Source organism: Urocitellus parryii, chromosome 7 (assembly GCF_045843805.1).
Source record: "Urocitellus parryii isolate mUroPar1 chromosome 7, mUroPar1.hap1, whole genome shotgun sequence".
Lineage (NCBI taxonomy): Eukaryota > Metazoa > Chordata > Mammalia > Rodentia > Sciuridae > Urocitellus > Urocitellus parryii.
In genome coordinates, this window is record NC_135537.1 from 70,055,115 (window position 1) to 70,075,636 (window position 20,522).

Below are 20,522 nucleotides of genomic sequence, written 5' to 3' on the forward strand. Positions count from 1 at the left end.
GTAAGAACCATTCAGCAGAAATGAAGAAAACTCACTCTCTATGCCTATTTCCCTTTATTCAAATGTGCTGAGTTCATTGGAAAGATGTTTGTCACTATTTGTTACAAAGTGGCAAGGTAAAACAGCAGACATGAGTATGTCAATATGTAAATCAATGGAAGTGTAACTGATGTGATTCTGCAATCTGTATATGGGGTAAAAATGGGAGTTCATAACCCACTTGAAACAAAGTGTGAAATATGATATATCAAGAACTATGTAATGTTTTGAACAATCAACAATAAAAAAAAAAGATCTAATATCTTCAAGGCTGGTAGTCTAAATTAAAAAAAAAATTGTGTAGAACTTTCCTGCTCAACTTCAATATTAAATTAATTTCAAGGGATTACATTGCTCATACTCCTTAATTGGGTCATCTGGACTTCACCATTGTTCTCTCATCTTTTATTGAAAATCATTTGTTTAAGGATTGGTGCAAGGTGTTTTATAAATGAAGTTAGACAAGGGCTTTAGTACATCCTATAAATTGGATTCTGTATACTTGTAAATTATGCTGACAGGGACTCTTATAACACAATGAGGTCAGAACAGTCTCACTAAAAAAATGGCCCTTTCATGCTGTACCCAAGCCAAAAAAGGGGAAAGGAGAATAAAGGTACCGAGTTGTAATGAAGAAAGAAGTTGTTAAATTCAATCCCAGCCATGGTTACTTTTCCTTGTATCTTAGTTGAACTAGGTGATACAAATTATTAAAACATAAGGCAATGGAATCTTAATTAAAAATATGAAGAACTGACTATATGAAGATATTGTATGTTACATGCTGTAAAGTCTAAGAAAATTATTGAGATACAATTCATGATTTTTAGAGAGTTGGCAGTTTAAAAGAGGGACCAAAATATGCATGCAATTAACTAAATGAAACAAAACAGACTTTAAATGCCATGAGTCATAGATAAAGTTTAGCCTGAAAGAACATAGCTGGATTGCATTAGTTCTAAAGACTAGATCAATTCATTTAACTGCTATTTATGGAGTACCTGCTACATGCCAGGTCATGAGGCATGGCCCTTTCCACAAGGAATGCTCATATTTATAAACCCAATTCTTGACAGATCTTCAAGTTTCAGAGTAGAGAGTGGAAACAGCTTCAACTTTAGCATTTGAAAAACATGAATTATAACCTTCCCCAACCGATTATACATTAGGTGATTTCAGCAAATAATTTTCATCTCTTAGCTTATTTCAGAAATAGGTACCACCTTTGAATTTCTTGTATAATCTCATTCTATGCATTGATGGATAGATTTATCCTTAAATACAATGCATGTTGAACACATCCCATTTTCTCCATTCCCACACTCCCATTCTTAATGCTGGTAACATCATTTGTTATGGATTCTGTAATCCAAGTAGTTCCTTCTCATCACCCAAGAAATGTAAGTCATTTCTTAAGGTGATTAAGACCTTCAAAAAACTGAATTCTGTTTGGTTTTTAACCTCACATGATGCTCTTTCACCATATATACCTGTTGCTCCTCACCATCAACCCTTGTGTACCTCTGTACCTTTGCACATAATATCTTTAATGCCAAAGCCTGATATTTTATCCCCATCCTCAATCCACCAAAAACAAAAACAAAACAAAAACAAAAAACCTGAAAAACTTTAAAATTTTACTCTTCCTTCAAAACTTTGCTCGAACTGTATTCCCAGCTGCTCAGGAGGCTGAAGCAAGAGGATTGCAAGTTGAAAGCCAGTCTCAGCAACTTAGAGATTCCATCTCAAAATACAATATCAAAAGGGCTGGGGATGGAACTCAGTGGTTAAGCGCCCCTGTGTTCAATCCCTGGTGCCAAACAACTCCGCCAAACAACTCCACCAAACAAAACCAAAACAAACAAATAAAAAAACAGGTTCTTTATGGAAAGTACAATCAAATTGTACAACCAAATGATAATTGATTAGTATATAAAGCATATGATCTTGATCCTGCTCTGTACTTTCTTTCCAGCAGTTCTAAGAAGACAGCAGTTCTTTCCAGACTGAGTAATTTATTTAGAAAATAAGACCTAAAGGTAGCTTTGCAGGAAATATCTACTTCTGGATTGTGATTTATAAGTCCCTCAGCTGAAAAAAGCTGCCAGACTTGACCCCGTACTTTTGCTCACCACCCACTTCCCAAGGATAATTCTCCTATAAAAACTTGGCATGCCTAGGAAAACTCAAATTACCCTGTGAAAAAGAATTGAAAAAATTTCTGAAGCTCAATTATTTTCTCTGGATGAAATTCAAACTTCTGCTTACTCCTTGTTTTTCTGTTTCTTTGTTAATCATTATCTCTTCTTTCTTCTGCTCTCCATTTTATGGGTTGGGTGGTCTAGAAGAGGGTGGCTGACTTTGTGCTAGCCTGAGTGCGTTCTTGCTCTGCCCAAGTGGATCTCACTGCCCATCTGCATTCTTAGGTTGTGAGTCAATCCTTAAGACAGCAAGCACAACTCTTTTACTTTATCAGTAGAGTCAGCATATTTTACATAATTCTATGTGCACAATGCCTCCATTATTTGTATATATGCCAATTGTCCCAACAAGACTGAACTCCTGAGGAGAAAGACAAGCCTTTTGCCTTTGAATTCTCAGTTCTTACATGTTGTCTGCCATGGAGAGGAAGAGCAAGAAATACCATAGCAATGATCTCAGATTTAAGGATAAGTGTAAAGAACCAGGAAAATGCTTTGTGGGGGAGGTGGCATTTGATGTAGGCTTTGAAAGCCTTTGAAAATATTTCAGAAATTTTAGATATGTAATTTTGGGATGTTCATGTTTTAATATACATAAATGGTTATGTGTATCTTTATGATTCTCTTCTTAATACATAGGCATTTTACTAGATGAAGCTTTGTCTATTCTATCCAAGACCCTTTGTGCCATGCTCTGAGCATGGTGAAAACTTGGTGATTATATTAATTATTTGTAAAGAATGCTCCTCCTTAGGTCTTCTAGAGGAGACTGACTCTGCTTTCAGAATGATGGCAGACTGATTTTTCCAGTTATATCAAAATTACTTGACTTTAAAGCTGGGTCATAGATGGTTATTCTCCATGGTTATTAACAATCATGTTATTCTTATAACAAGTGTTGGTAGTCACTCTGTATTTAATAACTCCTGAGAATATTAAAAAATATATCAAAGTATACCTTTGAACCACAGTGGAAAGCATGTTTTAACCCTGGGAACCTCACTGATATTTGATTAATTCTCGGGCAGATGACCTAAGTTTAACTGTGAAAGTAACAGCTAGGACATTTTCTTCATCTCAAATCGTGTCCATTTCAGGTTATCAGTGAGGGGTTAGGCTCCTTAGTTCATCTGGCAGATTTCTTATATCTGAATTATTAATTGGCATTAAAAATACTTTCTGAAATATTCTACTCTAATCCTAACTATTGCATGTTGTCACCTATCACTTAAAATACAGAAGAAAAGGTGGGTCACCAATAAAGAAATTATGAGTCACAGAAATCCAGAATAGTGGAGACAGAAAGAATCTATACCAGTGTAGTCTGCTAAGAAAAATGATTCCCATTAATATAAATATTCATATTTATTAATGTAAGTGTTATAATTTTGGCAGCAAATAATCATAATGGTGAGGAAACCAGGAAAATCAACACTGGGGCGTCAGTGTTTTATTTCACAAGAAAGAGACCTCTGTGAAGAAACCTGTGTTGTCTGTAGATCTTCAACTCGGAAATCCCTGCATAATAAGAAAGGTACTGGCTACATTTAAGGAGACACAATGTATCCAGAGTGAACATTATTAAGGGAAAGAGTGTAGCGTATGGGATGTAGCTAGAGATATAGATTTGAAAGGGAGGGCTGGCTGGCTTTGATCTTTTTTTGCCCTGTCAGAGCCTGAAGCAGCTTTGTTTCCAGCCTTTGGGGTCAGCACTTTGGGGAGTTTTTAACCGGTTCTCAGCTTGCATTCACCCGTTGACTTGCTCCAGGCAAGCCAGGTTTTTGTTTTTGGCATTTTAAGGAAAGCAACTTCGTTTTCGAGGCAAACGCTTCGACCCACGCACCTGCTCACTTCTATGCCCTTCTTGGACCCTGAGTTAGTACAGGCAAAGCACAGGTGCCTGGGAGAGGCCCCCAAAAGGACAGTGGGGACAATCCCCTTCCGAACTGCAATTGTAGCTGCCAAGGAGTAGCCAACAAGGACCAGATTTATGTGCACTTTGAAAGAAGCACCTTCACCATTGGCTTTTTGAGAGGCGCTGTCGCTAGGGAGCGGCTGGTAGGGCGAGCCCAGCTTCTGGGAGAAGCCCGGGCTGTTTGTTCCTGTAACCTGGGAGAGGGGCGCACACAGTCGCGAGTCCCTGTACGCACACTCCCGCTCGCCGCCCCTGGGCGCCCGCTGGGAGGAGCAGCCTCGCCGCGATCGCCTCCCACCCCCTGATTCCTGCTGCTGCCGCCCAGAGGAGAGACGAGCCTCTGCCTCGAATTTCCCCTCGGCGCTGGCGCTGCGGAGATTCGCGCGGGTGGGCGTGAGGAAGAGAACCCGCTGAATGAGTTCTCCCCTCGCCTTGGAGTTGTCTGAGTTGGCCGCACAGCGCCCGGGTTTCCGGCACTCAGCGCCCCACTACCTCGCCTTACCCGGGGCTGCTGCCCACGCCCGCGCCGAGGGTGGCACCAGCCGCGCCAGGGTTGCTGAGGCTCCTAAGCTCCTGTCCCGGCCCCATTTCGGGGCAAAGGAGGGTTGTCCCCCACGGAGACGCACAGTCGCGCGGTCTTCTCTCCGATTCAGCGTGTCCATGGCGTCTCATCAGCAAACCCGAATCCAGGCTTACCTAGAGAAGAACAAGATCGGTCCTCTGTTTGAGGTAAGGCAATGTGGAGGAAGATAGTTCCGCTGTCTTTGGGGGGAAGGGGTGTAGAAACAACCAGAATACCCCCCAAGGGAAAGAGAGTGGGAGAACGCGCGCGGGAAAGGGCTCCCTGTAGCCTCAGTTCACTGGCTAGTTCTGCTCAGCCCAGGTGTCCTGGAACGCAGCCCCGCGGGCACTTCGCCAGTTACCTGGACGCGGACAGGTAGGCTCCATAGCGCCCAGCATCTGCCTGACTTGTCCTGCGCCTGGTGGCCACGTGTGTGGGACCCGGACAAATTGAGAGAGGTGATAGGCACAGATGCACACACTCAGACTACCTTACACATGCACACTTTCTTCCTGGAATTCACACTATCTTGCCTGTTGGATTTTCTTTTTAAAAATGTGGGCGGTAGTGGAACCCGAAAAGGTGGAGGAGGTGCTTAACAGTGGGAAGGAATATGGTTAACTGGAAGAAAGCTTAACTGGCAAGGGATAGGTTTCAGTAGGTGCGGGTTTGTTGAGTCAATCTGGCAAACTGGGAGACTGATACCCATCACTGGCTGAAAGAGGAGCCCTTTGCATTGCAGTCTACCTGCATTAGGGGGAGAAAGACACGGAGAAAGGTTTTGGAAAAAGCCCTCGCTTATTCATGGGAAACAACTATAGCTCTGAGCTGTTTTCTTTCGCCATCAAAGAATCAATGACAAAAACACAGTGGGAGAAAAAAAGAGCGGGAGGACGAAAAAAAATGAGAACCAGGGACAAACCTAGCATCAAGCACAGCGTCTCGCTGGTTGCCAGGGCGCTGGGCAGGGGTGGGGCAGGCATGTGGGGCAGGTAGATGGGCAGGTGCTGAGGCCCAATGGGGAGAGACGCCAAAGGTTCCTTCTCCTCCTATCTTGGTTCAGCTGTTCAGCTGGGGCATTCAGGGTGGAGAGAGACCTAGGAGAGACAGGGTGTCCCCGGTGGCCCCCACCCTCAGAGACAACTGTAACCTTTGGGGGGGGGGGTGTGCCTCAGTGACTGAGCCAGACACAATGGGGAAGAGGGTGCACTGGAGGTAGCAGAAAATGGAGCAGTTTTTCCGGGACTGAAGAGAAAGGAAAGAGATCTGTTGAGAGAGAGAAAAAAAAAAAAATTAAAAAGGGTGTGTGTGTGTGTGTGTGTGTGTGTGTGTGTGTGTGTGGTGCGAATTAATGCCCCCGCGCACAAAAAGGGAGAGGAGGGCACTGGTGTGGTCAAATAGGTCTTTTCCCTAAGAAGGATCGATGTTATTTCATTTTATTTATTTATTTTGAGGATCGATTTTAAATAACCAAGGTTTGCAAGGTTTGCAAGGTTTGCAAGATCTCGGAAGTTTTCCTCCCAACTTTAAGTTAATGTTGTAGTGTCTCCAAAGATATGATCATTGTTTCAACAGAAGCTCTCTGAAAGGGGTCACCAAGCCCTACGATTTTTGTTTCTGACAAAAGCATTAGCAAAGGAAGTCTTTCTGTTAAAAGGGGTAGCAAAATAGACTTTCTGAAGCTAATAGAATTTTTTTTTTGTCGTTAGTGATTACTGACAGTCCATAAATCCCATATAGCAAGAACAAAAAAGGTAGAAGCAAAACATAATAACCCTTTGCAATAGTATATTAACTGAGCTAAAAGAATCACAAATACATTTAGAGTGTCTATTTGCTGGCTGCTTTCCTAGAATATAAAGCACAATTAGCGATGGAAAAATAAATGAATTGTTTTTAATAGATTCTGTTCTCATTTAACTAATTTAAAAATTCCCAAGATTCTTTCCAAGTAATAAAAATGGTATTTGGAATATAGGTAAACTTTCTACATAATTATGAAATAAGCCCAATTTGATATTTACCCAGTGCTCCCTCTTTTAAATACTCACCAGTTTAATTTGCACTGAATAGTTTTAAATGCTATCAAAATTGTCTCATAAAAGCTTTAGGTCTCCTCACCAAAAAAAAAAAAAAAAAAAAAAACATGCTTTGTATTTTACTGAGTACATATTACATAAGCTTGGAACCCATTAGCATGGATCGCAGTGATGAGTAGTTAATTTTTAAGGGTTGATGTGCACTTTATATAATTGAAGGGGAAAATGCACAAGTTCTATTCTACTAAAAGCAGGTTGGGACACAGATCCTCAGGCAACAGTTTTCATCATGATAGCTTGGTTTTGAGAGTAGAATTATACGTTGAAAAATCTGAACATCTCACTAACTTGTAGACTATTTTCCTTCATGCTAGAAAACTGGTAAAGAGATACCACCCATGAAGGGCACATTGTTGGTCTAATTCCCAGGATCTCACTCATTGGTTCCATAACTGATTCAGTAGGTCAGAGGAGGTGCCCGGGAATCTGAGTTTACTAAGAAGCAGCACAAAGGATTATTGCAATTTTAATTCCTGAGGCACATTTTAAGAGACAATGACAGAAGCTAAAATCTCCTTTGGCCAATCACAAATTGAATTAAGCACTTCCTAATTTTATCACCAGTACTTTGTTGTTGTTATTTGTGGTATTGAGGCACTGTGGCTGATGACACAGACTTCCTTCATAGTTTTGAAAATATGCAGATGGTATGTCCCTTTGTAGATTTTATAAGTTAGGAATGTTTTAAGAAAAATTTTTGGAGTGAGACACTTTAAAGAGAATGTATGAAGACTATTTAAAACAATAACAAAGATAACCTTCATACTGTATTTAAAATAACTCAATTTTTTTTAACCTATAAGGTTTATTGGCTTAGTTTGGTTAGTTTCTTAGTTTATTTCTAATATCTTATCATTTGAGAAACTTATAATAGTGTTGAATGCAATATGGTGTTCCAAAAATGACTTGAGTTGAAATTAATTTTGTTTCCAAGTGATTTAGGAGCATAAATTTATACTATACTTTGGATGTGATCAAAGATTTTTTTAGTATAATATTTTTATTAGAGTTTTATAGTTATACACAGTAGATGAGTTCGTCCTAAAATCAAATGTATGGAATTCGACTTTAGTTCATAACTCTCCCCGTCAAAGATGTTTTGAGGCTTTAAAAACCATGCCTAAAAATCATTGAGAGGGCTGGGGTTATAGCTCAGTGGTAGAGCGCTTGCTTTGCACATGTGAGGCCCTGGGTTCAATCCTCAGCACCACATAAAAATAAATAAAATAAATGATATTGTGCCCATCTTAAAAAATAATTGAGAGTGCTCATTAATGATGTTTTAATTCAATAAAAATATGTAAGGTGAAAATTGCATTCCACAAACTCTTTGAAATTTTTGTAAGGTATAATAATTTTACTGGTCTTACTGGCTTTATTGGGGCAGGTAAGCAGGGAACACTTTGGGAATAAGTCTATAAAGAATGCTTGACTTTGCTAGTCCTACTTACTTTGTTTACTTAGATAACAGGCAGGTGTAAGTGATTTGGATAGGACCAAAATATAGTATTTTTGTAACATACATGAGCAAGATGCATAGTGTAAATACAAAACTTGTCTCAAAACCTGAGGCTGGCTAGTTAGTAGTCAAAGAAGTTGTCAGTCAGAAATTCTGAAGTAGAATAATTATCTGGCATATAGCCACTTAGTTGATTACAGTAGTTTGTTTACAATCTGTATTGTAAGCAGTTTGACTTAATTCCTGAGAGATTATATGATGTGGAACATCATAATGCCTTACTTTAACATAAAGTGGTAGATAATTTTAGTTTTTCCCATTCCTCTTAGATAAATACATTAATTACTTCAAGATTATGGTTTGACGGGTGTGCAAGGAGATCATATGCTTTGGTTCAGGATTGATCACACTCACAAGAGTATGAAATCCTAAACTATTAAAAAGAAGAATAATTGGAGTCTTCATAAAACTTCCAGAGAATTCTCAAGTCTCTTTATCTTGAAGACATGGCAAGCCAAACCCTCCGCACTTCTCCAAGAGTGGTCTGCCAATGGCACAGTTTTGTCATCATCTTTGTTAGTTCAGAGTTCACATGGGCTAACTTCTCATGAACTGACTGGCATGCATGTCGGGAGGAGGACTCCTGAGCATCCCTCAGCCTGCCTCCTGATACCCTTGGCTGCTGCACAGCTCACTCTTGTCTGGTTCCTGTCACGTTGGCAACCCCGATTTCATTCTGCTTCCCCCTTTACCAAGCCTATCACTTTCCTTTGTTCACCTCCCTAAATAATAGTCTGAAAAATGCCCCCTCCCTCTCCCAGAGAGCTTGTGGGATATGAGGACACTGCTTCAGTTCTCCTAGGGATCACAGTCCTGGGCTGGCTGTTGCTCAATGCCTGAAAACAAGTAAGGCATTGATTTTGGTCAGATTTATGGCTGTAGTAGGGAGGGCAGTGGCGAGGAGTATAAGAAGGACAATAGTTACTCGCTTAGGGCTGAAGGTGAAACTCAGCCTTTAGAAATATAAAAATGACATTTTAATAAATAGGAAAATGCTTTCATAGGAGAAATGATAAAATTAAAAGCTTCGAACTCGTAATGTGCTCAACTTAATGGTTTGTAAATATCTTTGGTGAAATCTCTGTTAGTGTGTCAGTCCCAAAGCCTGAAGTTGTAAAAACTTTTTCCTCTATATAAATTTGCACTCATTTTTGTAATCCCAGAGCATTTGAAGGAGCTGCAGACAAAGCCGTTCTTAATAAAATTTTGCTTAAAATTAAACATTATCATTCATTTACTTCAAAATAACCTTAAAAATAAATTTTCTTTCATTTCTGCCATAATGTATTTTATTTTTGAACAGTTTATAAAGAAAGAAAACAACTAAATATTTAATACAAAAATAAATCACCTTTAAAACAATAAAAGAGAAGCATACCAAAAGTGGCATTAATATATCTGAAAACAAATTGTCTCGGGGTCTTTTCTAAAAGAATGTGATCAGTGGAAATATGAATCTTCCTCCCTTCTTTCTTTCCTTAATTAAATTAATGAGCCATGCAAAGAGTACAGCTAAGTGGGGCAGTTGGCCTAAGAGTGTCAGGGCAAGATTAAAGAAGGGGGCTGAGTGGGACAATGGCCTGGCAGGGTCAAGAGAGTTGGTATAAATGAAGTGGGGCCAGGGCATTGAGAAAATAAGTAAATATGTTGAAAATCATGTAAGTCAGTATTGGTGATAGAAGTCACAAAGATTAAAAGGGGATAAGAGAATGAAGTTGAACTGGATTGAAATTGGAGTTATTGGTGTGATTTCATGCCTTTCAATAATGTAAGTAGGTGTAGATACAATAGAAATATATTTGTAGATATTCGCATACACTGAAGTGCTTGCATTTGCATTTATTTCTCTGCTCTGTCTGTCCTGACAATGGGAATAGTAACACCTTAATAGTAATGAGCACATCTCCTATCCAGATTTTGGCTTCTAAATACCATTCTCCACTAGTAGAAACAACTGGAGCAGTTTGGTTCATGGTTTGGGGCTGAGAAAATATGAGATGAATGAACCTGGAACATCTTATGGCAGGAAGTAAAGAATGATAGGGATGTGTCAAAAGGACTCAGAAGCCAACTTGAAAAGGCTCCTTGCTTTAAGACAGCCTGAGGATCAAAATAAAGAATGATAGTAACAAGCTTCCTTGTGAATAAGGGTGTTTTTCTTTTACTAGGTTATAATGGAAAACAGAATGTTTTCACTCCCTGGAGAGAAGAGAAAGTTTTACCTTATAATGTCAGCTAATAAAAGCAGAGGGATAATGGAATTAGAGAATCATTACTTGAAAACCATATGGGTGATGATTCAGGCAAGAAATATTGATGCTAAAACCAATGGGTGAAAATAGGATGAACAATAAGATATTACATACTCTGTAATTATCTTCCTACAAAATACTTGTTGATTCCAAAGGGAAAAAGTAACCTTACATAAAAGAAACTTGGCAGATGCCACTTTGCTCAGGTGATGGGACAAACTAATATTGTATGCCCTACACTGGATGCAATTAAAAAACACATAGCATTGCAATATTCCTGCCAATCACATATGATTCCAATTGAATAATTAGTAAATAGCTAATAAATCTAATGAGGAAATTCTACAAAGTAATTTCCTAATATCTTCAAAAATGTTAAGTTGGTGAAGGTTAAGGGAGGCCTCAGTCTGAGGATACAAGACAAATGCAAAATAGGATTCTAAATTTGTTGACTGCTACTCTGAAGGGCATTATAGGGAAAGTTAATAAAATTAAATGAGATCTTTAGGTGAAGGAGACATGGAATTCTTTGTAGTATTCATGTAACTTTTCTACAAATTTTAAATTATTTCAAAATAAAAATGTTAAAAATAATAAAAAAGTGTATCCAGGAAATGAGTATTTACAAAACAGTTCATCCATTGGGTTTTTTGATATAGTAAATTATGTAAAATTCAGTTTGGAATTTTATCAATGTTTGTATATGGAAGTTATTGATACAATAAATTATAGGAATATAAATTCATTTCTCACAGTTCTAGTGTCTGGGAGGTCCAAGATAAAGGTGCTGGCATTTGGTTTGGTGAGAGGCATCTTCTCTCTTGTGTGTCCTTACGTGGCAGAAGGTAGTATGGCAGGCTGTCCGTAGGCTGCCTGAAACCTCTTTTAAAATAAACTAATCCCATTAATGAGAGAGCAACCCTTGTAACCCAATCATCCTCTTAGAGGCTGCACCTCTTACTACAATCCCATTAGCAACTCCTGACTCAAAGGGGGACACAGTCAAATAACATGTAGGGGAAATATTGCTTAGAATTTTCCAGAATGTATATTAAATGCTGCAATGCAGTTGGACCCCTCCCAATTTGCTCTTCCTTCTTCTGTTGTCTAGAATGCTCCTTTGTAATTCCTCCAACCCTTCCTCACTCTATCCACATCCCTAAGCAATTACTAATGTCCTCTGTGTCTCTATGGATTCTTTTTTCATTTTCTAGAGTTTTGTGTAAATAGAATCCCACACCTAGTACTCTTTTTTAAAGGGGTGGTGGTGGTGGTGGCAATGACTTAACAATTGCTTTGGTATTATTCATCCGTGTTGCAGCATGTGTCAATAGTTCATTATTTTTATTGCTGAGTCATATACTGTATGGATATATGTTTTCATTTTTCTTGGGTAAATAAATGGAGTATGTTGAATGGATCAGAAGGCAGAAACATGTTAAAAATTTTACGAAACGTGTGCACTAGGTTAGAAAAGTATATGTACAATTTTACATTTCTGTGAACACTGTAGAAGAATTTCAGTTTTTCCATTCTCATCAAAACTTGACATGCCAGCTGAATTTAATAATGGTCATATGAAATATCTCTTTATTATTTTAATGATGATACTTTAATAATTTGCAAAATTATTAAAATGTAAATTATTAAAATATAAACATATAAAAATTATATATATAAATATCATTATAAAATGATGTTTTAATAATTTATGTTTATCTCATGATTAATACCACTGGTTATCTTTTCATGAGATTATTTGCCTTCAAAATATCTTTGAAGAAACATCTGAGCAAATATTTCCCTATATTTATTAGTTATTTGTATTCTTGTCTTTTAGTTTTAAGATATTTTTAAAATAAATTTTAAGCCCAATGCATTTCTATATAAAATTCAAAATCAGTTTTTCAGTATTCATACAAAAATAACTGCTGGGATTTTGATGGGGTTATAATGAGTCCATAGATGATGTTAGGCAGAATGGGCATCCTAACAGTGTAACAGTTTTAGGTCCATGTAGAAAATTTCAGAGAATCTATAAAAAATAATATAGGAGCTGATTCTTTTACAGGAACTGTAAGTTAAGTAAAACGTTAATTTATTAAGATTTTAAATACAAGTTGTTTTCAAATGGCAATGAAATTAAAACAGAAAAAGTAATTTATAATGGTATTAAAATTAATACACAGGATTGGGCACGGTGTTGTATGCCTGTAATCCCAGCAGCTTGGGAGGCTGAGGCAGGAGGATTGAGAGTTCAAAGCCAGCGTCAGCAAAAGCAAGGTACTAAGCAACTCAATGAGACCCTGTCTCTAAATAGAATACAAAACAGGGCTGGGCATGTGGTTGAGTGCCCCTGAGTTCAATCCCCAGTATTAATAATGATAATAAATAGGAATTTATATTTTAGATGACATATAAGATCTCTATCCTGAAAACTATAAAACATACTTGAGAAAGATTTAAAGAGGCCTAAAGAAATCAAGAGGGATATTCTTATTTATGGATTGGGAGACTTAATACTTTTAACATTTGGAATCCCATATCCTATTTGGCTTCAGCTCTCATTAAAACGGCTGTAAGTATAAAGACAGTGCAGTATGGGTTCAAAGAAAGAGTGATGTATGGACCAGTCTAAAACATGGAGCCCATGGTCATTTGAAGGGAATTTGTTGAATCATTGAAACAAATGGTGTAAAACAATTGAATAAATGTATGTCAAAAAAAAAGAACTTTAATCTCTACCTAAACATACAGAAATGAACTTGAAATGGATTTTACACCTAAATGTAAAAATTTGTACTTCTAAAAGAGAATTAGGAGATGATTCTGGTGACTTTGAATTTGGAAAATATCACTTAAATCTGACACAAATATATTAATTATAAATAAAAATAATCATGAAAGTAGACTTTTTCAAAATTCAACATTTTCTCTTCCAAAGGCACTGTTAGGAAAATACACTGGGACAATGTACATCTGAAAAAGGACTTGTACCTATAATACAATTCTTGGATGATAAAAAGTCCTAATTAAAAAGTAGGAAAAATGATCGAACAGTTTCCATAAGATGATGCCTGCAGGAGTAGCTGCTCATCATCATTAAAAAATGCAGACTAAAACTCCTCCCCACTCACTGGAATGTCTGAAGTTAGACTGACCCTGATAAGTGCTGGTAAAGATGTGAAGCAAGTGGGACCTCCACATGCTGACAGCAGGAACACAGAACTGGACAACCACTGTGGAAGACAGTTTTGTACCTTCATTCTAATAGCCCCAAATAGGAAACAGGTTAATTGGCTAAACACACTGTGTACACACATAATACAATATTGTTCAATAACATGCATTATCAATGCACACATAACATAGACAGATTCCCCACTGAGTGAAAAAAGAATTCAGAAGTTTACATGTTATGTGATTCCATTTCTGCAGTAGTAACAAGATTATGAAAACGGAGAACAGATTTGTGATTTCCAAGTGTCAAGGGTGAGGTAGGGGGAAGAGGAAAGGAGGTGGAAATACTTTAAACATGAGAGATTCAAGTGGTGCTGGCCATGTCCTTTACTTGCTGGTGTCAATACTGGTGTTTGGTGGTGGTGTGATTCTGCAGTGGCAGAACGGTGTTTCCATAAATTGGGATTTCTTTGTATTCTTTCTTGTAACTATAGATGAGTCTACAATTATTTTTAAATACAAATTTTAATAAAACTGTTCTTAGCCTTGAAACATAATTTCTTAAATTTATTTTTCATTTATTCTTTTTAGATATACAGGATGGTAGAGTATATTTTGACATATCATATATACAAGGAGCATAACTTCCTATTCTGAGGCTGTACATTATGTGGAGTTACACTGGTCATGTGTACATATATGAACATAGGGAAAGTTACATATGATTAATTCTATTGTCTTTCCTATTCCCGTCCCCTGCTCCCCTTCATTCCTCTTTGTTTAATCCAGTGCACTTCTACTCTTCCCTCTCCCACCCCTTATTGTATGTTATCATCCACATATCAGAAAAAATTCAGTCTTTGGTTTTTGAGGATTGACTTATTTACTTAGCACGATAGCCTCCAGTTCTATCCATTTACCAGCAGATGCCATAATTTCGTTCTTCTCTATAGCTGAGTAGTATTCTGTTGTGTATAGATACAACATTTTTTAATCCATTCATCTGTTGAAGGGCACCTAGTTTGGTTCCATAACTTAGCTGTTGTGAATTGAGCTGCTATAAACTTTGATGTGACTGAGTCACTATAGTATGATGATTTTAAGTCCTTTGGGTATATATTGAGGTGTGGGATAACTGGGTCAAATGGTGGTTCCATTCCAAGTTTTCTAAGGAATCTACATAATTAGGCAGATAGCCTAACAGAAAGATCAAAGCAAGTTAGAGAATTGGTTAATTGGAAGGTAAAATGATTTCTATTTATGGATAGATGAGATAAAGAGATGAAAAATCTGAGAAGATAAAAATGATATATCAGATGTTTTGTAATTATTTTGGGGAAAATAACATGGGTTCTGACCTGTGATATTGATAGAAAGGTATTCAAATCTGTATAATGAGAAATATAAGAAATAGTCAGTGATATTTAATGTAGCAAAAGTTAAGAACAGTATGTTGGTGGTACTATATGAGAGCATGAAAAATATAAAATATAAAAGGAGATATCAGCAACAAGTCTAGACATAGTAGAATTATTCTTATCAAACCAGATTCTCAGGTGAGATTAAAAATCTTCCTATAATCTGTGAAAGACACACAACAGGAATGAAAGGATACAGAATGATGACACAGAGGAAGATGGGAAAAATATGTACCAATAAAATACTCATCAGGAAGTTGATACTGTATTTCAATAGAATTCAAAGTGAGGTACATCATACGGGTTAGACAGAGTTAGAAATATTTGTATTCCATGATAATATACTTCCTAAACTTTTAAAGTACATCTGTGAAAAGTAGGAAGAAAAGAAGAAAGAAAGAAAGAAAGAAAGAAAGAAAGAAAGAAAGAAAGAAAGAAAGAAAGAAAGAGAAAGAGAAGAAAGAGAAAGAAAGAAAGAAATGATATTCATAGCAGGCATATTTAAAATATTTTATTTAGAGTACATGTATTAAATTGGTAACAAAAGAACTGGAAGAACTGAATAACAAACTAATAACTTGATAATAATCACATGAAATTAGGAATCCAATAAAGAATGAATTGTCATAGTAGTCAAATTTCAAATATTCTTTCTAGAATTGCACATATCAAATGAATAAATAATTTATGTAGAAAGGGATTAAATAACCCAATAAGAGACTTGATTATACAAACACATATATGCACACACACATATAAATGTATACTTATATGTGCATATATAAGTGGGTCTATGTATATATATACTTTTGTGAGCATATAATATATATCTGTATATATATGTGTGTGTGGTATGTCAGGATACATAAAGATAGTCACTATCAAATAAATTTGTAATTTTAAAAAATACAATTGTAGCATATTAAAAAAATTCCCATAATTTGAGCCAAACTGTCAGTAATTTCACTAATTTAGAAGATTTACTGGCCAGATTCTTTGACCACAAAACCTGATAAAATTTAACAATCACAGCCTAGGTTAGACCTCCCTGCATCACACCTCTTGCTATCCCCCACCCCATCTGTCCATTAAAATATTTGTGCAATATTGTCTTAATAATTAAAATTACTAAATCAACCAATCATTTTTGAATTACTTATTTGAAGTAGGATATATTATTTACTTCAATATGGAAGTGTAACTGCCTCAGTATCACTGATTGAAACTTCTGCATTGGAAATTTGTTAAAATTTATCAAAGGGCTGGGATTGTGGCTCAGCAGTAGAGTGCTGGCCTAGCACGGATGGGACCCGGGTTCGATCCTCAGCACCACATAAAAAAAAAAAAATAAAGGCTTTGTGTTGTGTCCATCTACACCTAAAAATAAATATTTTTTTAAAAAAATAACTCTCTGAGCCAGCAATTTCATTTGTAGGTTTGTGTTCTACAGAAATATCTGCATATATGCAAAAATTACTAGATCATTAATCATATATTGTATGAAAAGGTCAAAAGTTGTAGCAATGTAAATGCTTACAGGTGGTAAAACAGTTGAATTATTGTTGATTCATATTTTTGAACAACTACAACTGTTTAAAAGAATCAGATATCCATATACAGACTATATATACTGACATGGAATGATATCTATAATATATATGTTTGAACAAATGAGTCATGGATATTGTGTTTCTTAAAATGTATTGAAGTAGATATCTAAATGGCTATGGGAAATAGAACTTAGCCTTGAACCTAAATGATGAAGAATTAATTTCTGAGATTTCTCTACCTCCACAAACAGGGATAGATACATATATAATAAAATGTAAATAAATGCATGATAATCATAATGCAAAATTAGGAAAGTTGAATGTCTTCAAATAATATGGTGGGAGTGGGAGTTTTAACTACTTTCCTAATACATTCCAGGATTTTATGAGTGATGAAAAAATACATATTTGATTATATTTATTTATATATTTATATTATATATTTATTATTATATTATTTATATATTTATATATTTTTGTGTCTCAGTTATCTGAACTTTTCAAATAAAATTTTGTGTAGGTATTAGAATAGAAATGGAATAGAGTATGTATTGTGTGTGTAGTATATGTGTGTGTCTCTGTGTGTGTAGTTTGGGAAATTTATATTAAGTGATTGGAAGAAATAGAAAGGATTAGTCAAAGGGTGGCTTTTATTTTGTACCCTAAATTATTTCAATATTTAAAATATTCATATAGTACATTTATATTTCTCAATAAAAACAAAGGTAGAGATTAATTAGAAAAGCAAATATTTTATCCAGTAAAGTACAGTCTGATTCAATAGAACACATTTTATTTTGGAAATTTTATACCCAGTGTCATTAGAAAGGATAATAGATTCAATAATCATGGTACCCTTCTAGGCAATTTATTATTTCAAATAATTTTTATTTTGGAATAAAATAATGGTAAAGGTCTTGGGTTTTGAAGCATGGTGGCACTGTCTCATTACCTGATTGTCTACCAGGGTTGAGTGGGTGACACTGGTTCAATATGTACACCTGCTTCCTGTACTTCTTTCTCATCCATCCAGATATAATAGGGCTCGTCTGCATGCAAGGTTTTGTGTTAACCAGGTATCTACTGACAAAGGTGTTTGTTCACGTCCTATCTCACAGTGGATCTTAGGTTCTTGAGGGTGAGAAACAAGTGTTTTGTGTTTTATTTTGCATCTGCTCTGGTTTCTAGTGGAGCATGAACTGTAAAGCAGAGATTCAGCAGATGTCTATTGAAGTACACAAACCATTGACGTCTGTTTTTTCCTTCTACAGAAGAAAAAAAAAAACATCAACAATGAAACTAGTTAGCAAACAGCATCTTGATTTTTTAAAATTTTATGATTTATAAGAAAATATCCTACACCCCATTAATTTACCTTTATGTACAGTGAAAAACTTTTAATTATGTCTGTAGCTACCTAATGAGCTCATAGCCATCTTTTTTTCTATTTTAATATTTGCTTTTAAGAAAGAAGATGATGAATTTTTAAAAAAAATTGTTCTAACTAGTAATACATGACATCAGAATGCATTTTGACACATTATACACAAATGGAGCACAACTTCTCATTCCTCTGGCTGTACATGATACAGAGTCATGTTAGTTATGAGAATGATAAATTAATTCATACCAAAGTGCAAAGTGTAATGCACAACCCTCCCCTAGTGCATTTGTATTTAATAGGAAGTTGCCTGATGTGTGTGTGTGTGTGTGTGTGTGTGTGTGTGTGAGAGAGAGAGAGAGAGAGAGAGAGAGAGAGAGAGAGAGAGAGAGAGAGAGAATATGAATATGAATGAGAGCAATGCAGAGGCAGGTGACCTTTGTAGATAACCGAGGCTTTGCTGTCTGCTTGACCCTGAGCAAGTTATTTAACCCTGTGAATATTGCTGTCTAAACCAATAAAATAATATGAAAAGGGATATTATGAGAAATATATAAGATGAAAAAAGCCTAAAGAACGCAGTTCAGGGCCTGGCACTTGGTGGATACCCAATACATTTTGGCTGTCATCACATTAGATGCTGTTGCTTCTTTTTAACAGCAATATTAATGGCCCAGTGACAACCAGGTGGAGAGAGGCTTTTGAAGGTTGGCCTTTGGAGTGTGCCTCTATTCCTTTACTCTGGAATTGATACTTCTGAGAAAGTATCTTGGCAATGGTGTGCAGAAGAGTAGCACTTGGTTTTAGGTTAGCAGAGTTTGTGTGTGTGTGTGTGTGTGTGTGTGTGTGTGTGTGTGTGTGTGCGCGCGCGCGCGCCCCCTAGTGGAGGCAGGGGAAGTTTTGTTGATGCTACTGCATCACCAAAGTGACAATATTCCCTGCAAAATTAAAATTCAAAAGCATGCCATAAAATTTGAAAACAATCTAGAATATCTCTTATTGTATTAGAGAGGCAGCGTGGATCACCCTTCATTAAAATGGCATACACAACCCCAACTGTTCTGTCACTTTCTGTAGTGTAATTGCCTTTGCTTTCCTTCATACCCTTTTATCATCATCTCATATGATCCCATTGGATTTTTTCCTTTGATTTCAGTTTATGTTTCATTTATTCTTACTAGAATATAAACTCCTTAAAGAGTGATATTTTCTTAGTCTTTTTAGCTGCTTGTATCTTCATGCACAGAAAGTGTCTGGTACATGGTAGGAATCCTACTAAAAAAGTTGTCAAATACATTTTTGCATTCGAGTGAAAACCTTAGGACCAACCTATCAAACCTGAAGTATATGATTTGTGTTAGAATAATCATTTGCCACTAGGAGCTTGAAAATATTCTTAGTGGTTTGTAGGAGATTTTACTTTCTTGCAAATTAATTCAGTTCATGGTTAACTTTTCCACAGCTATTGAAAAAAAGTTCGTGGTTGACTTTTCCACAGTTATTAAAATCTTCAGTGCATGATATTTGGAACTTTGTGTGCATCCTTTGGTACATATTTTTGTTTGTTTGACCCATTATGTACTAAGAAATACAAACATGAATAAATCCCTTCCTTTCCTCAAAAACTCATGTGTATTTAGAGAATACTGATACACTTGATGCTCTCAAACTATATTATATTCTGACAATTTTACAAAAGTCTATCATGGTTTTCCGTTTATATACCTGGTCAGATTTTCAGACTCATCAATACATTAAATCATTATAATATTAGAAGTAAGAAATTCATAGTTGAAATTCCAATTCAGTGATTAGTTAAGAAATTTTTGGCCATGAAATCAAGTATATAAAATTGGGTGAGTTAAAAGGAAATCTCACTAAATAAAGGACTTTCTGTTGTTGTTGCTTTGTTTCTAGAAGTTATTAGCAATAATAAAACATCTAAAATGGGTTATTAAAAATATCTAGGCATAGGTAATGTTCTACAGGAAATATATTGATAGTTTTAGGTTAAGAGTTGTTGCTGGCTGGGCGCCTATAATCCTAGTGGCTTAGGAGGCTGAGGCAGGAGGATTGAGAGTTCAAAGCCAGCATCAGCAATTTAGCAAGGCCCTAAGCAACCCAGCAGACCTTGTCTCTACATAAAATATCAAAATGGCCTGGGGATGTGGCTCAGTAATTGAGTGCCCCTGGGTTCAATCCTTGGTACCAAAAATAAATAAATAAATTAAACTAAATTAAAAATGTTGTTCTTGATATAGAAAATTCAAGCTTTCTTTTAAACAATAGCCTGCAGCAGGAAGGAGTGCATACTCCTGTTATTTCACTGTTAGAACACATTGATCCTAAATTCATAGTGACAAGCAATATTGCATCGAGAAGACATTTGATTTGTCTGTACATTAA

The 20,522-nt window shown here is 36.3% G+C and overlaps 1 protein-coding gene across 1 annotated transcript in view; it reads left to right on the forward strand.

Annotated features, from left to right (window-relative positions):
• Nucleotides 1-4,569: 4,569 nt before the first annotated feature.
• C7H8orf34 (chromosome 7 C8orf34 homolog) overlaps nt 4,570-20,522 on the forward strand; it is a 394,600-nt gene continuing 378,647 nt past the window's right edge. The window contains 3 exon segments of the mRNA XM_026407762.2: nt 4,570-4,704; nt 4,706-4,787; nt 4,790-4,884. Coding sequence (XP_026263547.2) covers nt 4,570-4,704; nt 4,706-4,787; nt 4,790-4,884 — 312 coding nt within the window.